This window comes from Orbicella faveolata, unplaced genomic scaffold (genome assembly GCF_042242905.1).
Source record: "Orbicella faveolata isolate gen_17 unplaced genomic scaffold, um_ofav_v1 contig_46, whole genome shotgun sequence".
NCBI classification, from domain to species: domain Eukaryota; kingdom Metazoa; phylum Cnidaria; class Anthozoa; order Scleractinia; family Merulinidae; genus Orbicella; species Orbicella faveolata.
The window spans coordinates 5,230,387-5,247,785 of NW_028301576.1; the positions used below are offsets into that span (position 1 = coordinate 5,230,387).

A 17,399-nucleotide genomic window follows, 5' to 3' on the forward strand; every position below is an offset into this window, starting at 1 on the left:
GAGGTGTCTCACACACAATGGATGTCGCACGTCCAGTTTAATATGTAGACAATGTACATGTAAGCCCCATATCAAATTAGAACTTAATATAAAGGTGGCTATCAAACTATACCAAGGACTTTCAAATAAATTGTCCAATTTTTCCAGACGTTTAAGTGCAAGCATCCAAATCACATTTTGAAAGCTGCAATTCAAAGCGAACTTTGTTTCTTGTTAATTCAATTTGTTTCTTAGTTTCTGGACACAAAATGCTAAAAAAACTGTGTTGCCATATTCATATCGCAGTAAAAACTTACAGAACATTTTCGAAACAGGATTAAAGAATCGTGGAGTGATTGTACAAAAATAGCTCTCAGAGAAAATATATTTGGAAATAAAAATTTGCAGATATGGATGATAAACTAGCTACTGTCCAAAATTTGAGGCAGACTCCCTTTGACTTAACTTTCAAAGAGTGATTTGGATGTTCGCAATGGTGAGTGTTTTCTACATTTCTTGAGTGTTCTCAAATGTCCGGAGTGTTTTATCACAGTGTAGTACACGGCTTAGGTTTCTTCATTTGCTTTATGATATAGAAGTAATGTGGCCAAAAACAATAAAGCACACTTTTTCTATGTTTTATACTCTGATAAAACATGGTTTTTTGACCAATCACAGCATGCGCAGGATCCTATCTATATTATAAATAGATATATAAAATAACAGATGCAAACTGATCAATTGTAGATTTGACTTTGCATTTTATTATTATTTAGTTTGAACTACACAATTTGTGTGCAGCACTCGTCAGATAAAACTGCCAAATGCGAATTTACATAGTTACCCTGATTTGAAATAAACATACATGACTGTTTGAAATATGATAGCTACAATAGGTGAACACTTTTACAAAACAACAGAAGATTATAAATAGACTCTGTTACTAGTGCATGACAAGAAAAGCTTTAAAATTTAAAATTTAGCATTTTTCAGGCGGAATTTGTTTGAAATAGTAATAATGAAGAAGAAGATGATGATGATAATGATGATGATGATGATGATGATGATGATGATGATGATGATGATGATGATAAAACCAACGTTGCTGGGGAAGACTGCTTGTTAGTGGAACACAGTCAGGAGTCCTGTCCTGTAAGCGTTCTTGCAGATTTCATATCGCTAGTAATACTATAACAGTCGATGAGATATATATACGTGAAAGAAGTGTGAAAATATTTCAAAACTAAGGTCAAAGTAAAAGTATAGTAATAATCTATTTTCGCGTAAAAAGTTTGGCACGGACGGAATCTGATTAGGTGTTGCGTTTTGGTTGCAATCACACCTCTCTCATCTATAATCGACTTAGTCATTTAATTAGCTTGATAATTCTTAAATGTTTCACCAAACTCATTGAGCTTTGCACTCTCTTCGCTCTCTACACACTCTCTTCGACACTACAACACGTTGAAAGCTTGGATGTTCAGGGCTTTATTTTATGATCGGTGCACTTCAAGAGAATTTTACAAATAATGATCTTCTAAAAGTGACCTGGTAACTAACGAGGCACGTCACGTCGCTTATACCTTAACTAAAACAATTTCTGGGTTGTTTTGTCATTTCTCAGTTATCGACTTCAATGTCACTACCGTACCTGTAATTGGCGGAACTAACCGTTTAGTAGAAATTACAAAGGAAATGGTGTTGTGCAAGCGCAACTTATGAATGCAGTCATTTAGTTTTTCATTTACTTATTCCATGTATCGTTTCCTTTCGTTTGGGATGAGGTCCTCTGGGAGCAAGATTGTAAATTGCTCTGACGGTACTTTTTTCAAATTTCTCGCGATTGTGTCAATTTTACTAAGTCTGCTACAACTGGGTCTCTTCTCTTTCTGGCACTGGCACTACGCTTGGGTTGAGATCGTCCAAGTTCCGCTCTTTTCTAACAGAGTGTATCCCAGGGCGACATCTACAGCACATCATGTACTTGATCTTCTTGCTGAACTGTTGATTGATCAAAGCATACACGATTGGGTTGACAGCGGAATTAAACATGACCACTGTAGATTCCGTGACATATGCAACATCACCAGCGCCATACACGGGCGAAAAGAAAGCCACAAGATAGGTGACTGCTCCAGACATCCAACACAATGCGAATATGGCACTAACTGTGACGACCATGAGGGTGACTCGCCTCCGCACTTTTAGCACTCCCTGGTGACCAAAAATTGTTTTTTTAAAATATATTTAAACTATCCAATCACAAACGGACATTCAAGGTGTAGCGTGTTGGGTGACAATACATTCCCCGTGACATATATTGATAACCTCTGCTCAACTGAACCACGGTAGTAATAGTCATATGGCGCGCTCGCAACCTCGTGCACGAATAAGTTTCGTTTATTTAACTTGGGCGTTCATTCTTGTTCGTAACTGTTCAGACGCGTTCAGTATCACGCAGTCGTGAGAAATGAATGCCTCCCTCTGCAGTTTCTCCCAACTGCGTGACACGATTAACTAACGAAACAAATCGCTTGACTGACTGTGTAAGCAGTCAGGAGAGGATTATGTCAGAGAACATATCCACCATAAATGGATCTCTTCTGATGATAATTTTCTTCAATCACAATTTATTCCGTGGTCATGACGTGGGGTTATTTTAAGGATGACACCTGATTTTTTAGATTCTCTAATTACAAGCTGTGCGACCGTGGGCACGACACCAAAATAACTTTCACAGCATGGCGCGAAGCTTAAAATAGTATTATGGGGCATGAGGATATGTTCCCTTACCTCATCCTCTTTTCACGCAGTCTAACACTTTTCCTTCCTCTAACCTTACCTGCTGACGATTGTCGAAAGCATAGTGCTGTGGGCGATGAAACCATAAAGTATGAACGACTCTGGAGTAAAGTGCGGCCATTATCACAACCGGGAAAAACGCCAATAGCAGAAACCAAATCAGAGTATAAGTTTTGCCCATCCATTCCTCAGGGTATCGTCTGATGCAGAAAGTTGCTTTCGCGTCAAAATTCTTGACCAAAAAACCTGGGAAATTAATCACCAATCCAAAAAGCCAGGAACACGGAATGATCACCTGAAATAAAAGTGAACCTTCGATGTTGAAACTGTTGTTAAGTGTTCCAGGTAAAAACTTTGAAACACTTCTCTTTAGCTCTGTTCACAGTTAAGAAGCGTGTACAAGCAGAGAGCCGATACAACGAAGAGTTGACTTTTTAGTAGTGTACCAGCCAAATCAGCCTTTTTAAGGTATAACAAGAGTAACTGAAGAAGGCTGGTTGAGCTGGTACACTACAAACTAATGAACTCTTCGTTGCATCGGCTCTAGTTCTAGATATCCACTTTTTAAAGGGACTCACTCCCGGTTTGCGCATATTGAAAAGTTTAGCCTCAGTTTTCAAATTCGTCGTTTGTAATCCGTCTCAATCTTTTTCATCCTTAGCCATCCTTGTTCCTTTATGGTTTACCATTATCTCTTTGGTGTTTTTCTATCTTATTAAACTGTTATTTTCAAGTTTCCTACCATTTAAAGGTAATTTTGTATGTGGCCAAAATAACTCAAAATACCGTGACCGAGCCCCTTTAAGGTTACAATTACGCCAATCAGATCAAACTTTGATCCGACTTACAACTTTTAAATCCTTTGAAATATATTGGAATTATATCTGCCATTAAACATCTTCACCAAAAATGAACCTAGCAAATGAACTCAATGATGCAGTTAAGTCTGAATCTTTTCTTAACTTATTTCTAAAAGGTTTTAAAGGAAACAGGATTGTTTATGATAAACTTGTCTCTTTTACAAGTAGGGTACCAGTGAAAAGTCAAAAAAGTGGAACGGCAGTATTGCTCTTGACTGAATAATAGCAATGATGTGGATTGGAGGTCTCCTTACACTCTGGCAGCTAGCTGCACCAAAAGCACAAGACTCGTCAGTTTTAAGTATGGACTTCTACACAGAATTCTGCCTACCAACACGCTTCTTAAAAAAACTGGTATCAAGCAAGATCCAAGTAGCTCCTTCTGTGTTAACTAGATCGAGAATCTGATCCATCTTTTTTGGCAATGTAAAAAAACTAGATCTTTTTGGCAAATTTTAGTGAGAAACGTCAAGACTTTAAATTGTTACCACGGAAGTACCTGAAAAACGTTGTAATTTTTATGGGCTAAAATCTGACACTGCTACGCTTTCGCTTTGAGTAAACTTTGTTGTTGTTTTTTTAGCGAGACACTATATATGGTGCTGCAAGTTTAACCCTTTTGAATTTTAAGATGGTGGCCAAATTTCACTGAGCTCGAGAATGAAATTAAGCCGCCCACTTTTACAAATACGCCTGCACTACAGGCTGCGTCAAGGGCTGCTTGCTTTAAATTTCTTAACGTAAAGTCACCCTTCATATCAGCTCATGTTACCTTAAGTCTTCGTGTCGTAAGCCTTCCTCTATTTCGAAATGGATCCATGACAGCACTGTAGCGTTCAATTGCTATGACAACCAATGTGAACACGGATGTGGCACCTCCTACCCAGGCCACGTTGCTACCTGTCAACAGTCTACAAAGGACTGTGCCAGTCACACCGTCAGGATGAGTAAACATATGCATGAAGATGTATTGTGGTGTAAAGAATAGTCCCACAAGCATGTCAGCAACAGCAAGGTTCATGAGAAGATAGTTGATAGAAGTTCTGTGAAATCAAATAAATCACATGATCTGTCATATAACGAGTGCTGAGACTGGCTAATATTTGTGGTCGACGTCTTCAGAACGGCCTGCTCTATTCTGCTTTGTACCAGTTGATTTGAGGATGAAGGGATTGAACCAATTTTCTCATCTAATTATTTTAGATCGGTAAGGTAAATTAAGACTTTTTTCACTTCGATTCAAGTTGCCGCAGACAAATACGAAGCGTAACGAAGTTCACAGTACGCCGACCTTGGAAGGAGGTTGCTAAGGGTTAGGTATTAGACCTCCTAAAATGAATGCGAAATCCCCGGCTGTTGTAGAATCGCATATTTTTAGGTTCGAGATGGCTGCCCCAGGGGAAATTGAAAGTGAAGGACACAGCGAATCTGAAATCCTGAAAAATGGCTGCCATATGCGACAACGTAATTTTGCGTCCTCAATCACGTGTTTCAAATAAATTGGGGACTTAACGATCCAAGACGGCGACATTGATGAAAACGTCACTTCAAAATGTAATTTTCACTATCGTAGGTCTTTCGAGATTAATCTATCTCGTGCGCTTCGTACGATGTGTGCAAAATATCCTGATAATAAATTTGTACCAGCGGTTTCAGAATAAAAATAAAGAATGAAAGATTCCCATCTGCAAGCTCACGTTTTCGTCAAAACCTCAGATTTGGTGATTTTACGTCGTTGTTGTGCAGACTACCGCAAAACTATGTGCTAAAATGCGTGTCACACGTGCGGCACGCTTATGTTTCGTCTTTTAACCAATCATATTGTTGTTTTGTGGCGTTCTCGTTAACAACCGCGTCGTAGATCTTAACTTCCCTATTCCAAGACAGCTCGTTCATTGAAAGTAAAGAGGACTGTAAAATTGCTTATAACAAAGCAAGGCGGCCCACGAAAGAAATCTACGGTAGCTCGGCGAGAACATGTTAACTGAGGTGCTGGCCCTTATCAATAACTAAAAAACCTTGTTGTAACACGGGTATCAGCAAAAAATTATGAATTCAATTGACTTTCTGTGTATGCTGATAGTGGGAAACGAGAAAAACTTGGCTTCACACTAGAGCTTCTAAATACACTTGGAACCTACTTTTAGAGTGAAGGGGTAAAATGTACTTACTTAGACTTTACTTAGTGACCATGGAAACGTTCGTAGTTCAAAAAAGTCGAGGTGCGCTCCCAAAAATCCATTTTTAAACATTTTATGGGCAGTTATAAGAAATTGGACCATTTTATCATGTAAATTTTTCATTTTTAATTTTCTTGTTTTAATTGTTAGACTTGATCCAATGCTTTGCTTTTTAATATTTTAGTCTATCTCATATCTTAGTTTTTTTATGTAATGGTTGCATATTTGAGAATCAGTTTATATTTATATGAGGGCCACTGGTTTTTCAGTGACATTACGTTGTGTGCTACCCTCAACAAATAAAGTTGGTTGTCATTATTATTAAGTATGGTCTTCACCACACTTGAGTAACACGGGAGTGTATTTCTATAACGCATTCATGTCTCGGTTAGCTAAAGCCCTACAGCAATTTCTTTGCCGAAAACCGCGTTGTTGAGCTTTTCTAGAGAAATACAGAAGGTTTCGTTTGTTCCTTCTTGTTGCTCCTATGTACTCTTTAGCAACAAAGCAACTATATGCATTTCTTCACGATTTTGCTGCCGAACATTTGCATTTGTGATATGCATGACCGATTTTACTGCGCAAGTGCTTCAACTAATATACTTTGTCACAGGTGTGAAGCCAAATTTTTTAACGTGCGATTTGAGATTTCCAAGTGCACTTGAGTCAAGTGCTTACTTGAAGCTAACTGAGCTTTTAGTGTGAAGCCAATTGTTATGGACCTGCATGCGAAATACATCAAAGGTTGCATGGAAAACCCTATGTTGCAATTGCTCGTAAATTATCATAGCTAAGACCGTGTTTTCAAAAACGAAATTATCGCAAACGCACGCTCAGAAATTCAAACACGACGTTGGCTAACAACAGCGTTTCGGCCTTTCCCACTAGGTTGCAATACGCAATAACTGCGTTTCTTTCTTTTCTTTCTTTTCTTTTTTTTTTTTTTTTTCAGTTATTTGTAAATTTGTAGCATTTTGAAAGGAACTCGAGAGGGCCGGCTGGACTAAATAGCTTTCGACAATTCATTTCATTTTCTAGGAAGACAAAAGAAAATAACGTCTCACCTCATGTCTTGGTGCTTTATCACGACAAGGCAAACCAGGCAATTACCAACGATGTTTAAGACAGCGAGGATAGAGTTGGCTGTGGTTATGCCGATCTGAGCTGGAACTGATTCCGTGTATTTTGGCATTGTCCCGTGAATCTGCCGGTATTTACGTCTGATTCAGACTAAAAATCAAAAAATCAAAGTATACCGCGGTTAAAAGTAACAATCGTTTAAGTGAGATCCGTATATGAGTTAAAGACGATTTCAGATGATGGGCAGCGGCAAAGGACAGTCTAAGACAGAATTCATAGCAAGCGCAGATCAGTGATTAAAAATGTGACTGCCTCGGCGATGTTTTGAGGGAAAGACTAAATTATGCATCAGAGCACCGATGTATCTTGCCAAGCTTCTGTTCTTTCAAAAATATCAATAAACTAGACATCATTTGCAATCCGCCAGTAACATGTCAACATGCACATATCGAATTATCAATTTAGATTTAAGAGCTTCTGCCCGAGAGACCGGGACAGACTTGGAAATGAAGGTCGGCCGATTTCGCTTAAAATTGGTACACAACGTTGTTATGTGGACTTATGTAATATGCCAAAGTTTCAGGTTCAACGACCTTGGAAAATGTTGACAATTAAATTGTGGGTGGGTAAACATTTAAGTTAGAGATATTTTGTTCAAATATGTATGCAGATGATGATGGAAGAACGATCCTTGAACAAGTGGAACGAATTTAAGTGTAAATTTAAGTGTAAATTCTGGGAGAAACGTATATTCGGAAAAAATCCGAGTCCCAGATGGGAATTGAACCCACGATCCAGAATCTACACTTAATATCATGTTGTTGTTGTTTCTCTGTTAAAAATGAATTTATGTCTGATGAACATGCATGCAGTCACTCTACCCTAGGATACTTAAGGGATGCAGTAGGTATCACAATGCCGAACTCCTAAAATATTCTATCTGAAACGTCAGCGGTAATCTTCTTCGGTTTCATCAATTTCTTTTTTCTCCTTGATTGAAAGGGTGTTGACATGCCCCACTTTGGTCCCGCAAACAGGTGAATTTTCGGTCGTGACGTGGGCAAATGACAATCTTCTTTAATTCATACTTTAACTTCCATTCAGAGAAATTGTCAACTCTGTGAGACGCGGCCAGTTTATTACCACCAGCGCTCAGTTTAATTTGACCAGCAGGTGGGTAACATCTCGATCTAACGTCGCTACTGGGAGAGTCACAGCAGGCTCTGATGGCTTGTTATCTCATGCCCCGCATATGTCATCTTCTTTCCAAAAGGGACACCGTAACCTGAAACTTTGGCATATTACATAAGTCCACATAACAACGTTGTGTACCAATTTTAAGCGAAATTGGCCGACCTTCATTTCCAAGTCTGCCCCGGTCTCTCAGGCAGAAACTCTTAAGACTTATTAAGCTACGCCCACTCCAGCACCACAATTCGTCACTGCTTGATCTCCTTGATGTTTTTCGCCTACAAAAAACTATGAACCCTTCGTTTCGGTTGTTAAAATAATATTAGCGAAGAATGAAGCATACTTTTACTCTTTGAATACTCGACCTCACTAAATTAAATTCTTCTTTATTATTAACACTATTTTCTATTTTTATGACTGAACTGTGAGAACATTCGCTGACTGAACGCTGTGAAGCTTTGGCCAAATGTAGACAGCGTTACTTCGCTCGTACAAAACGGATTTCGGTGCCTAACTATTCTGCCGATGGATTATCTTATTAAAAAAAAACCCAACTTATTCAAAATTTCTTGTCCTCTAAGACTTCCTCTCAGCTGTCTTAGAAATTTAAAGTTATTCAGGGATGTCAAAGACTCTAATTTCACTTTGGCGAATTACTAACTCTCTGTTCAGTGTCGACTATTATATTGTGGTGGCCCTGAATAATAGCTTTTCACTGTTATGCGGTAACTGTCTACCTTTAGGAAAGCCTTGAGTCTACTGCTTCGAAGACTGCTTTTTGGAGCCAAAATAAAATTGATGGCTAGTTAAAACTAAATTTGCTTTAAAACATAAAAGTGACTGTATTCACCGAGAATTGTTTAAATATTTCCTTGGCTGACTCTGGTCAGTCTTAAATAACGATTTTGAAGAGCTCTCATTATAGCATTGAGCATTTTTCTTTTTTCTTGATGTTTCTTCTTCACTAAACAGGATATACCTACAATAACAATTATCAGTAAAAATTCAGTGTGTCTTGAACCTACCTTGCCAATAGGAAACTTCAGTTCGATCCTGGTGAGTGGGTCTTACAAGCAATTCAGCAGTGGAAAACAGTCACCCTACAAAGAGATCATGTGGTTGCGTATAAAAAAATTGACAATTTTTGCCTCCATTTATGTGATATTGAGTCGTGGGAATTTGAGGCATTTTAATTTTAAGTAGTTTAGGACAATACAACTCTACTCTAAAATACTGTTACCCTATTGCACAACATCAAGACGCAACACGGCTATTACGCGTTCACTTCAGTATTTTTCTTGTTCTAAACTGAGAATATTGAAATGTAGAAACCTTCCGTTCTTTTCGGTAGAATATTCAGATTTGAAGCGAATGAATAATTCTATTGATCATGAGCTAAACGCCGGGCTTAATGTTTCATGTTGAATTGATGCGTATTCGCGACTGTACTTTATGGTTTAACATTGGAGCTCGACGACGAATCTCTTATAATCTGTGTCAAGAACAAAAATACAGGCCTTTTTACGTAACTAACTGTGGATCATTGAATGTAGCTTACTTTATTTCCAATAATACTCGACTCGCTAAATTTTCTCATTTCGCCAGCTTCAGACTATATGACGCTTAATTTTAAGGGTTTTTCTCTGCTTAATCTTCCTGAATGTTTGTCTTCGTTTAAAAGGCCCTTTCAACTGAAAGTTACAGACCTCGATAATTTTCTAAATGCTGCCACCCGGAATTTATATAACAGTTTAAGCCCACCTTTGTCGTCGTTTCCTTGGCGTATAATTGTTCTCATCATTTGCGGTATAGCTATAACTTTCTTGTTTTCGGTGGTAAAGGAAAATGTTGCCAAAGATCCTTTATAATATTTAGGGCTACAGTCTCGACGAATTTGATGTAAACCTGTATTTGAAACTTTAAAGTTTTGAATTTCTAATTATTGGAACGCCCGCAATACCATGCTCAATTTTGTAGCAGCTTGGAAGAGTTCTATTAATCGAGAGCTTCAGCTGTTTCTCTATTTTTGTAAAGAACTGCATAAAATATTTGCCCTTACCGGCAGATCACAGAAGACTTGCGGTTGTGTTTTCAGATGTTGGACAGTTAAGCGAGACGTAAACTTAAAGCTTCCTCCAAAACAGTAAAATAACTGTAACGCAGAAGATACGCGTCCCATTAACTGTGATGCTTTAAACATGGGCCGCTTTCAATTCATAAGACTTTATTTTCACTGGTATATTGCCACTGTACATGTCTGCTTTAACGGTATTGAAAGAAAAAAGAAATAGTGGAAACGAATTAACTCAAAAATTAGTGCAAAACTTTCTCTCGGTTTCTACTTTGAATTTAATACGATATTTTTAACAGCAAGCATCTTAACTCTGGGCCAAATTGTTTGACTATTACAGTGTAATATAAAGAATCAGCAAAAAAGTTTAGAAAGTCATTAAGCCTACCTTGTAAAGAAGAAACTTCCTAGTGATTGGTCTCAGAGCTAAAGAGGAACAGTCACTGCAAACTATAAGATGAAACTCATATTACGTGATTAAGTAGAAGAATTAAATGTAAACAATGGACGCTTTCCATTCGACCAAAATTTCCGAAATTTTCGAAACGGGGGCAAATGGTACGGAAATTTCCCGGGAAAGGTCCCAGAAATTCCGAAAATTGTTGAATTTCCGAAAAGCGAACCATTCAACCCAAAATTCTGCAAATTCCGGGATGAAAATCAAATGGAACGGAAATTTCCAGGAAAATATGTTCGAACATTTGGGTATACCTCACGGGGCTGTCTTTTTTTTCGGAAATTATGCAAATTCTCGATTTTCTATTCAGCGCTAGTTCTTTTGGCCGCGATCACAGCGAGTTGGACATCTCACGCAGGGATGACGGCGACGCGTATTCGAAAGTGGAAATACTTTAGAATCATTCCACTTATATCTCGATAAATACTGGCTGCAGCTCAATTCGTGAAGAAAACATTTTATAAAAATAATTCCCCCGTAGTGTACTTGTTTGTTTTGCGTAGGCTGGCTAGGAAATGTACAAAGATATATAACGGGTGCAGAACCATTATACGACTCATTAAACCCTTTGTTTTGCGACTTTTTCGCTACCGTTGTGGTTTGTATAAGGTCCCTGCTGTTGTGGTCTATAAAAAGTCACGATGTCGACATATTAGCGTTCTGCTTGCTTCTATATTTGCGATTTGAACCTCGAGGTCATTGAAAAATTCCAAGCGAACAAAACTGTGCGGCTTGTCGTTTTCCACACTGGAAAAGTCTGTACCATTCGCCCATGGAAATGTCTGGAAATTCTTACCGGAATTTTTGGTCTAATGGAAAGCGCCCAATATGTCAAAATGCTCTGCTCTTAAATAGTAATTAGGTGAATATTTCTCCGTTTCGCTTTTCAGCTGTCTGAGACAAAAGGACAAACATCACGCTTCAAACTGAATTTTACGCATGAGAACTTTACACTACATATCCAAGAGGCGATAACTGTGGTAAAAAAAAATGCGTCTGACTCTCTAAACTGCGTTGCTAATTTAAAAAAAAAAACAAACAGCATTATCGGGAAGTTGATTGAACGACCAAGACGGGTGAACATTAAAACTGCATTAATTCTGAACTAAATATCTTCGTGTAAACAAACTGTCCATATGCTATGCCGTTGAATAACAATTGGCTGAACTGTCTGAACTCAAGAAACAAACACCACATCACTGACGTAACTAAAACATGCTGGCAGAGCACGAAATATAAAAACAAAATAATAAAGTTCAGTTCTGTAACGTTGGTGTATGTTTTACCAGACCTATTCTACTTAATTTTTTATGATTTTGTGGTTATATATATAAACTTAAACGTTCTAAGAATTTGTTTCTTTGTTCAGTATCACTGACTTCCGCCCAGATCCTCTCAATAGTCAACGTAGACAGACAAGGCAACCAACTTGGAAGACGCCAATTTCGTTTCGACTTCCTTTCAGCTGTTACTTAAAAAGTTAATACTTTCAAATTCTCATTTCGACTGATGTGCGAAGAACGATGTTGGATTTGTACAAAGATTTTGATGCACCGAAAATTTGCACCAAAAATTCACCCTTTTTCTATATTTATATTTTCACGATTTCCAACCAACAATCCGGCTTTTCGAGTGCATCTTTTACTCGATATATGCACCACTAAAAGCCTGAACCAATTCTTTTATAGCAAAGCGACAACCACTTTGGAGCTAAATCATGTTTTATTTGTCAACAGGATAAGATTATTAGTAAGTAAATAAGGTTAAGCTCAAACTTTCCTCGAGTTGATACTTGGTTCAGTATTTTGAGCAAAAAGTCGGTTGTTACATACTTCATACGTGGTCTGTCAATTAAACAATTGTTTAATGCTCTGCGTGTGTATATCGTGTTATGGATACCCCGGGAAGTTTGAAGAGCACGAGAGAAGCGTAAGAGTTGCATTCACCTGCGCATCGAGCAACTTTAACTTCTTGAGTGCTCTCCAAACTTCCCAATTACATCCATAACTTGATATACACACAGTTAAAAGCATGCAACAATTCTTTTATAACATATAGTCGACAACAGCTTTGGCGCTAAAACATCTTTTATTTGTGATTGACTACTGTACAAAGTTCTCAAACTGCACGGTGAGGGAAAACATAGGATCCAGTTGGCTGGAGAAAAACTCGCCACAATCATTTCAGCGACAGCGGAACGAAAAAATCTGGTTTCTAAAATTGTCAAGGAAAACTCCGCATCTTCGAATTAATAAAAATGTAGGAAAACAAGCTCTAAATACTCGAGTTTGTCTTGGCTTGGTAAAAGTCAAAGGACCGAAGTAGTGTTTGGATTGTTCAGAATGATGTTCACATTGCCGAAACTTCAACAACAGAAACTCGCAGCTTAAATGAAACTAAGATTGAGATTGGGAGAGGAGATTTGCTAGCTTCGCTGTGAAGGTCAGGTGGGTGGAGAAACTTGCTTTAGCTGTTGAGTAGAGAAGACTTGCAAGAAGAGCGAAATTTGCATGCAACGGGCGTACATAGGGTCTTGGGAATCTCCCAGCTCCAGGGAACCTAAATAACCAACTGGGTGTTTGCCGCTTTGATAAATCAGATCATAAAATGAATTTTACGCGAATGAGAAAAGTAAACTACCTTATTATAGGAAAATAACGATGCACTTTATTAAGGCGATTAAAAAAAATGATGTTAATTTAATGCGTCTTAATTTACGTTGATGTTCATTTTTAAAATCATTTTTTTTTACATCATTGTTGTTTTACAGCACCTTTATTTCAATAATAAAACCTTATCTGCTCATAACTCCACTATCAATACCTCGCAATCACCATCAGATAGTTCTTCTTTAAGAATTGAGTTCAAAAATGTCTTTCGACTGGTCCTCAGACTGATCCGTTTCCCCGAGGAGATAGCTAACTTCTTCAGCCTTTCTTCTTAGGATTTTCATGGCCCGTTCGTCCTCCCACTGCACGGTCAACTCTATGCCAGGAGTCTTCTCTCTCTAGATCCATTTACGGAGCAACAACATGATAACAACTAGCTAACAATGACTGGAAACGCTGGAAATGTAAAAAAAGTTAGGCGCATATTCTTCTCGAAATTTAGCGTTAATTTGATGTATGTGAACCTTACTGTCACGTTCCACAACCGATAGAACTGGATTGCAATAAACGGACACAACACACGAATCAAATCTAGAAGTCCGCCATGCTGCTTTAATAATCAACTCCCCAACTTACATCGTGCGCTTAAGTATATTATGTATGATACAGCGAAATGTACTTTACAAACACTACATCCCTTTCTTTTCCAGTATAACCACTATGATCGTAGGGAAATGTCAACACAATGGAAAGTCAACTAAAAAATTAGTACAACATGTTTGGTGTGTTACCGCCATATCGCAAGCCAATCTCGACCGGTCGGCAAACGGCATCGTTTTAAAAAAGATCAAACGTTTAAGTCTATTCACGACAACGAGTTTGACTGAAAATAGAACAAAAATAAACAATTATTTACAACATTAGACGGCTGAACGGACAAACCCCGAAAAACACAAACTTACAGCTTTTTCCCGAAATGAATGATTGACCTCTGGTAGACGATGATCGCGAAAAGGAAATTATAAGAACAGCGACAATTCAACGACTAGCTCTAATATAACTCGAAGGATGTTAGTTTGACCGTTGCCACAGAATTTAAACTAGTAGTGTTATTAGCATATTGACCTCACGCGCGCACGAAAATACCAGATGTCCCGCGGGGCCTCTTGTAAGCATAATTCGCAAGAGTGTTACATGGTGTGAAAGATCCCATCCCTCGTAGGCTCCGTGCGGGTGTGGTATACAAGGTTTTGTGTGCGGGCTGTAATGCCTGCTATGTCGGCGAAACCACTCGGCATTTTTCCACGCGCGTACGTGAGTACATGTTCAGTGATAGGGCCTCTCACATTTTCAGACACTTACAAAATTCTCAGCAATGCCGCACTTCATGCTCCAGTGACTGTTTCAGTATCCTAGATCACGCTTCCACCACCTTCCAGCTTAAGATAAAAGAAGCTATTCATATTCAATGGGAAAAACCTACTCTAAATCATCAACATGACTACCTATACTAATAATATACATGAAAAATTTACTCGATTCCGATTGGCTGAGAGCAGTGCAGTTCAAGTGTAACACCAGTGCAAAAAGTGTAACACCTGTGCAAATTACACATTATAATTCTGGATTATGATTAGCTGAGAGAAAATAGGAAATTTTCTAAGCCAATGGTATCACGTGAAATGATGACGAAAATTTTGTGCGGAAACTTTGAAAAACGTTTTCGCGAATGAGAAAGAATGGCTCCAAAAAAGATCTTCCGGCACTTCCTCCACGCAATTTTTTCATGTTTTTATTATTAACAAGTAATCATACCGTTTTTCTCGCTGAAGCGGCTCGTGCATTTTCAGCTTTTTGAAAACTCACTCATACAAATTAATTCCAAATTGAACTCGCAACAATATGATTACCTATACTAATAATATACATGAAAAAAATTACTCGATTCTGATTGGCTGAGAGCAGTGCAGTTCAAGTGTAACACCGGTGCAAAAAGTGTAACACCAGTGCAAATTCCACATCGTAATTCTGGGTTATGATTGACTGAAAGACAACAGAAAATTTTCTAAGCAAATGATATCGCGTAAGATAATGACGAATATTTTGTGCGGAAACTTTGAAAAAGCTTTCTCGAATGAGAAAAAATGCCTCTCAGAAAGATCTTCCGTCACTTCCTCCACACTAATCTTTTCAATTTTATATTATTAAAAAGTAATCATACGGTTTTTCTCGTTCAATTTGGAATTAATTTGCACTTGGAGTTTTTCAAACACCTGAAATTGCACTCGCCGAAGCGGCTCGTGCAATTTCAGCTTTTTGAAAAACTCACTCGTGCAAATTGATTCCAAACTGAACTCGAAACCGTCTGATTGCCTATACAAATTTCACGAAGCCTTAATTTCTTTCATGGCGCAGGATTTGCAATTTTAAAATTTACGTCGTCTGGAATTCAGTAAAACAAAACTGAATTGTCGCTATAAACTTTAACTGGCCTCGCATGTCTTTCGAATCATCTTACTTCCGTTATTTCTTTAGCAGTATGTATGATCGGATTGCATCGTGCAGATGACTGATCAACAAGTCACGAAAACGGGATGAAGCAAAACTTTTACATTCACAGTGTTTCACTGCCCTCTTAGAAAGACCTGTCAAATCAAAATCAAAATAAACAGGGGAAATTAAAAATACATTTAGGTTTCAGAGCTTTCTCTCTTTGCAAAGTCTGGTGCTTACATCGTGGCTAATGAATGAGAGAAAAGTATTAGAATTAATATGGCTTGACTGATAAGTTCGCTCGTCGTCTTGGCTTGAACCTCTGTACGATTATAGCGAAATATTATATATATATTGCTTGAAGAAAAGAAGCAGAGTTTTATTTGGATGTCCTCCTAGCTAACGGGTAACAAGTATGGTTAAAATAGAGAAACATAAATCTAAGTCTGAAATAAACGTGTTAGAAAGCCACCTATTGTAGCTTTCTGCATAGGATAAACAGGATATTTCTTTTCTTTTGCTTGGCCAAAATAATATAGCAAAGTAGAAACAAAAACCAAAAACAAACAATAAATAAATAACTTAATTGTGACCCTGCTAATGATTTGAAACTCTTCAGAAAGGCTTTGCACGAAGAATGCAATAGGGTTTTAAATGAAGGGTGCATTGCAAAGAAGGCTGTCCTTGCTTTTATATCTTTTGCCTTTTCTGGAATACTTATAAGTTCGCTGGCGAGAACTTATCAACACAATTTTTTTCACTCCACATCCTTCCGTTGGGCGACTTTCTCTCGGCTTTGCCGCTTATGATCCCAGGCTCGGGAGTACATGGGTTTGTAGGGAAAACCGCTCAAAACAGAAGGCCAAATAATATATATTGGTTATTGACCAAGTGTGAGGTGAAGATGGCTGGATATTGACCAAGTTCTTTTTTTGCGAGTTTATGGACCGAGACGGAGTCGAGGTCCATAAACTTGCAAAAAAAGAACGAGGCCAATATCCAGCCATCTTGACCAAACAAGCTTGGTCAATAAAGGATTTATTATATGGCTTTCGGGGAAATTTTTCTTGCGGGACACGGCGGGTAGTCCCGAGCGGGCAAGATAGCTCCATCTTGCCCGCTCGGGTAGCCAATCACAGCGCAGGATTTGATTCATCTTGCCCGCTCGCGGAGCTAGCCATATAATAAAAACAGAAGACGTCACAGAAACTCAACAACCTTACAAAACTCAAATCAAAATTCTCGCTTATCCTGTGTTAGCTTAATGAGGCTTTAAACAACCCGGTCTAGGAGCTCTGCTTTTAGGCTTGACTAAATCTATTTATTATATGGCTAGCTCCGTGAGCGGGCAAGAAGAATCAAATCCTGCGCTGTGATTGGTTACCCGAGCGGGCAAGATGGAGCTATCTTGCCCGCTCGGGACTACCCGCCGTGTCCCGCAAGAAAAATTTCCCTGAAAGCCATATAATAAATCCTTTATTGACCAAGCTTGTTCGGCCAAGATGGCTTGATATTGACCTCGTTCTTTTTTTTGCGTGTTTATGGACCGAGACGGAGTCGAGGTCTATAAACACGCAAAAAAAGAACTTGGTCAATATCCAGCCATCTTGACCTCACGCTTGGTCAATATCCCATATATATTAACTCGTGCGACCTTAAAGACCTGGCACGAGTAAA

General features: G+C 38.4%; 1 protein-coding gene across 1 annotated transcript; it reads right to left on the bottom strand.

The window, feature by feature from the left end:
• Positions 1-1,451: 1,451 nt before the first annotated feature.
• LOC149098098 (pyroglutamylated RF-amide peptide receptor-like) lies at positions 1,452-7,201 on the bottom strand. Its single transcript, XM_089277893.1, has 4 exons — positions 6,886-7,201; positions 4,414-4,684; positions 2,822-3,076; positions 1,452-2,193 (listed from the first exon to the last, which is right to left on the bottom strand). The coding sequence occupies exons 1-4, from the start codon at positions 7,011-7,013 to the stop codon at positions 1,846-1,848; spliced, it is 1,002 nt and encodes a 333-aa protein (XP_089134019.1). The 5' UTR covers positions 7,014-7,201; the 3' UTR covers positions 1,452-1,845.
• Between the last annotated feature and the right edge of the window lie 10,198 nt (positions 7,202-17,399).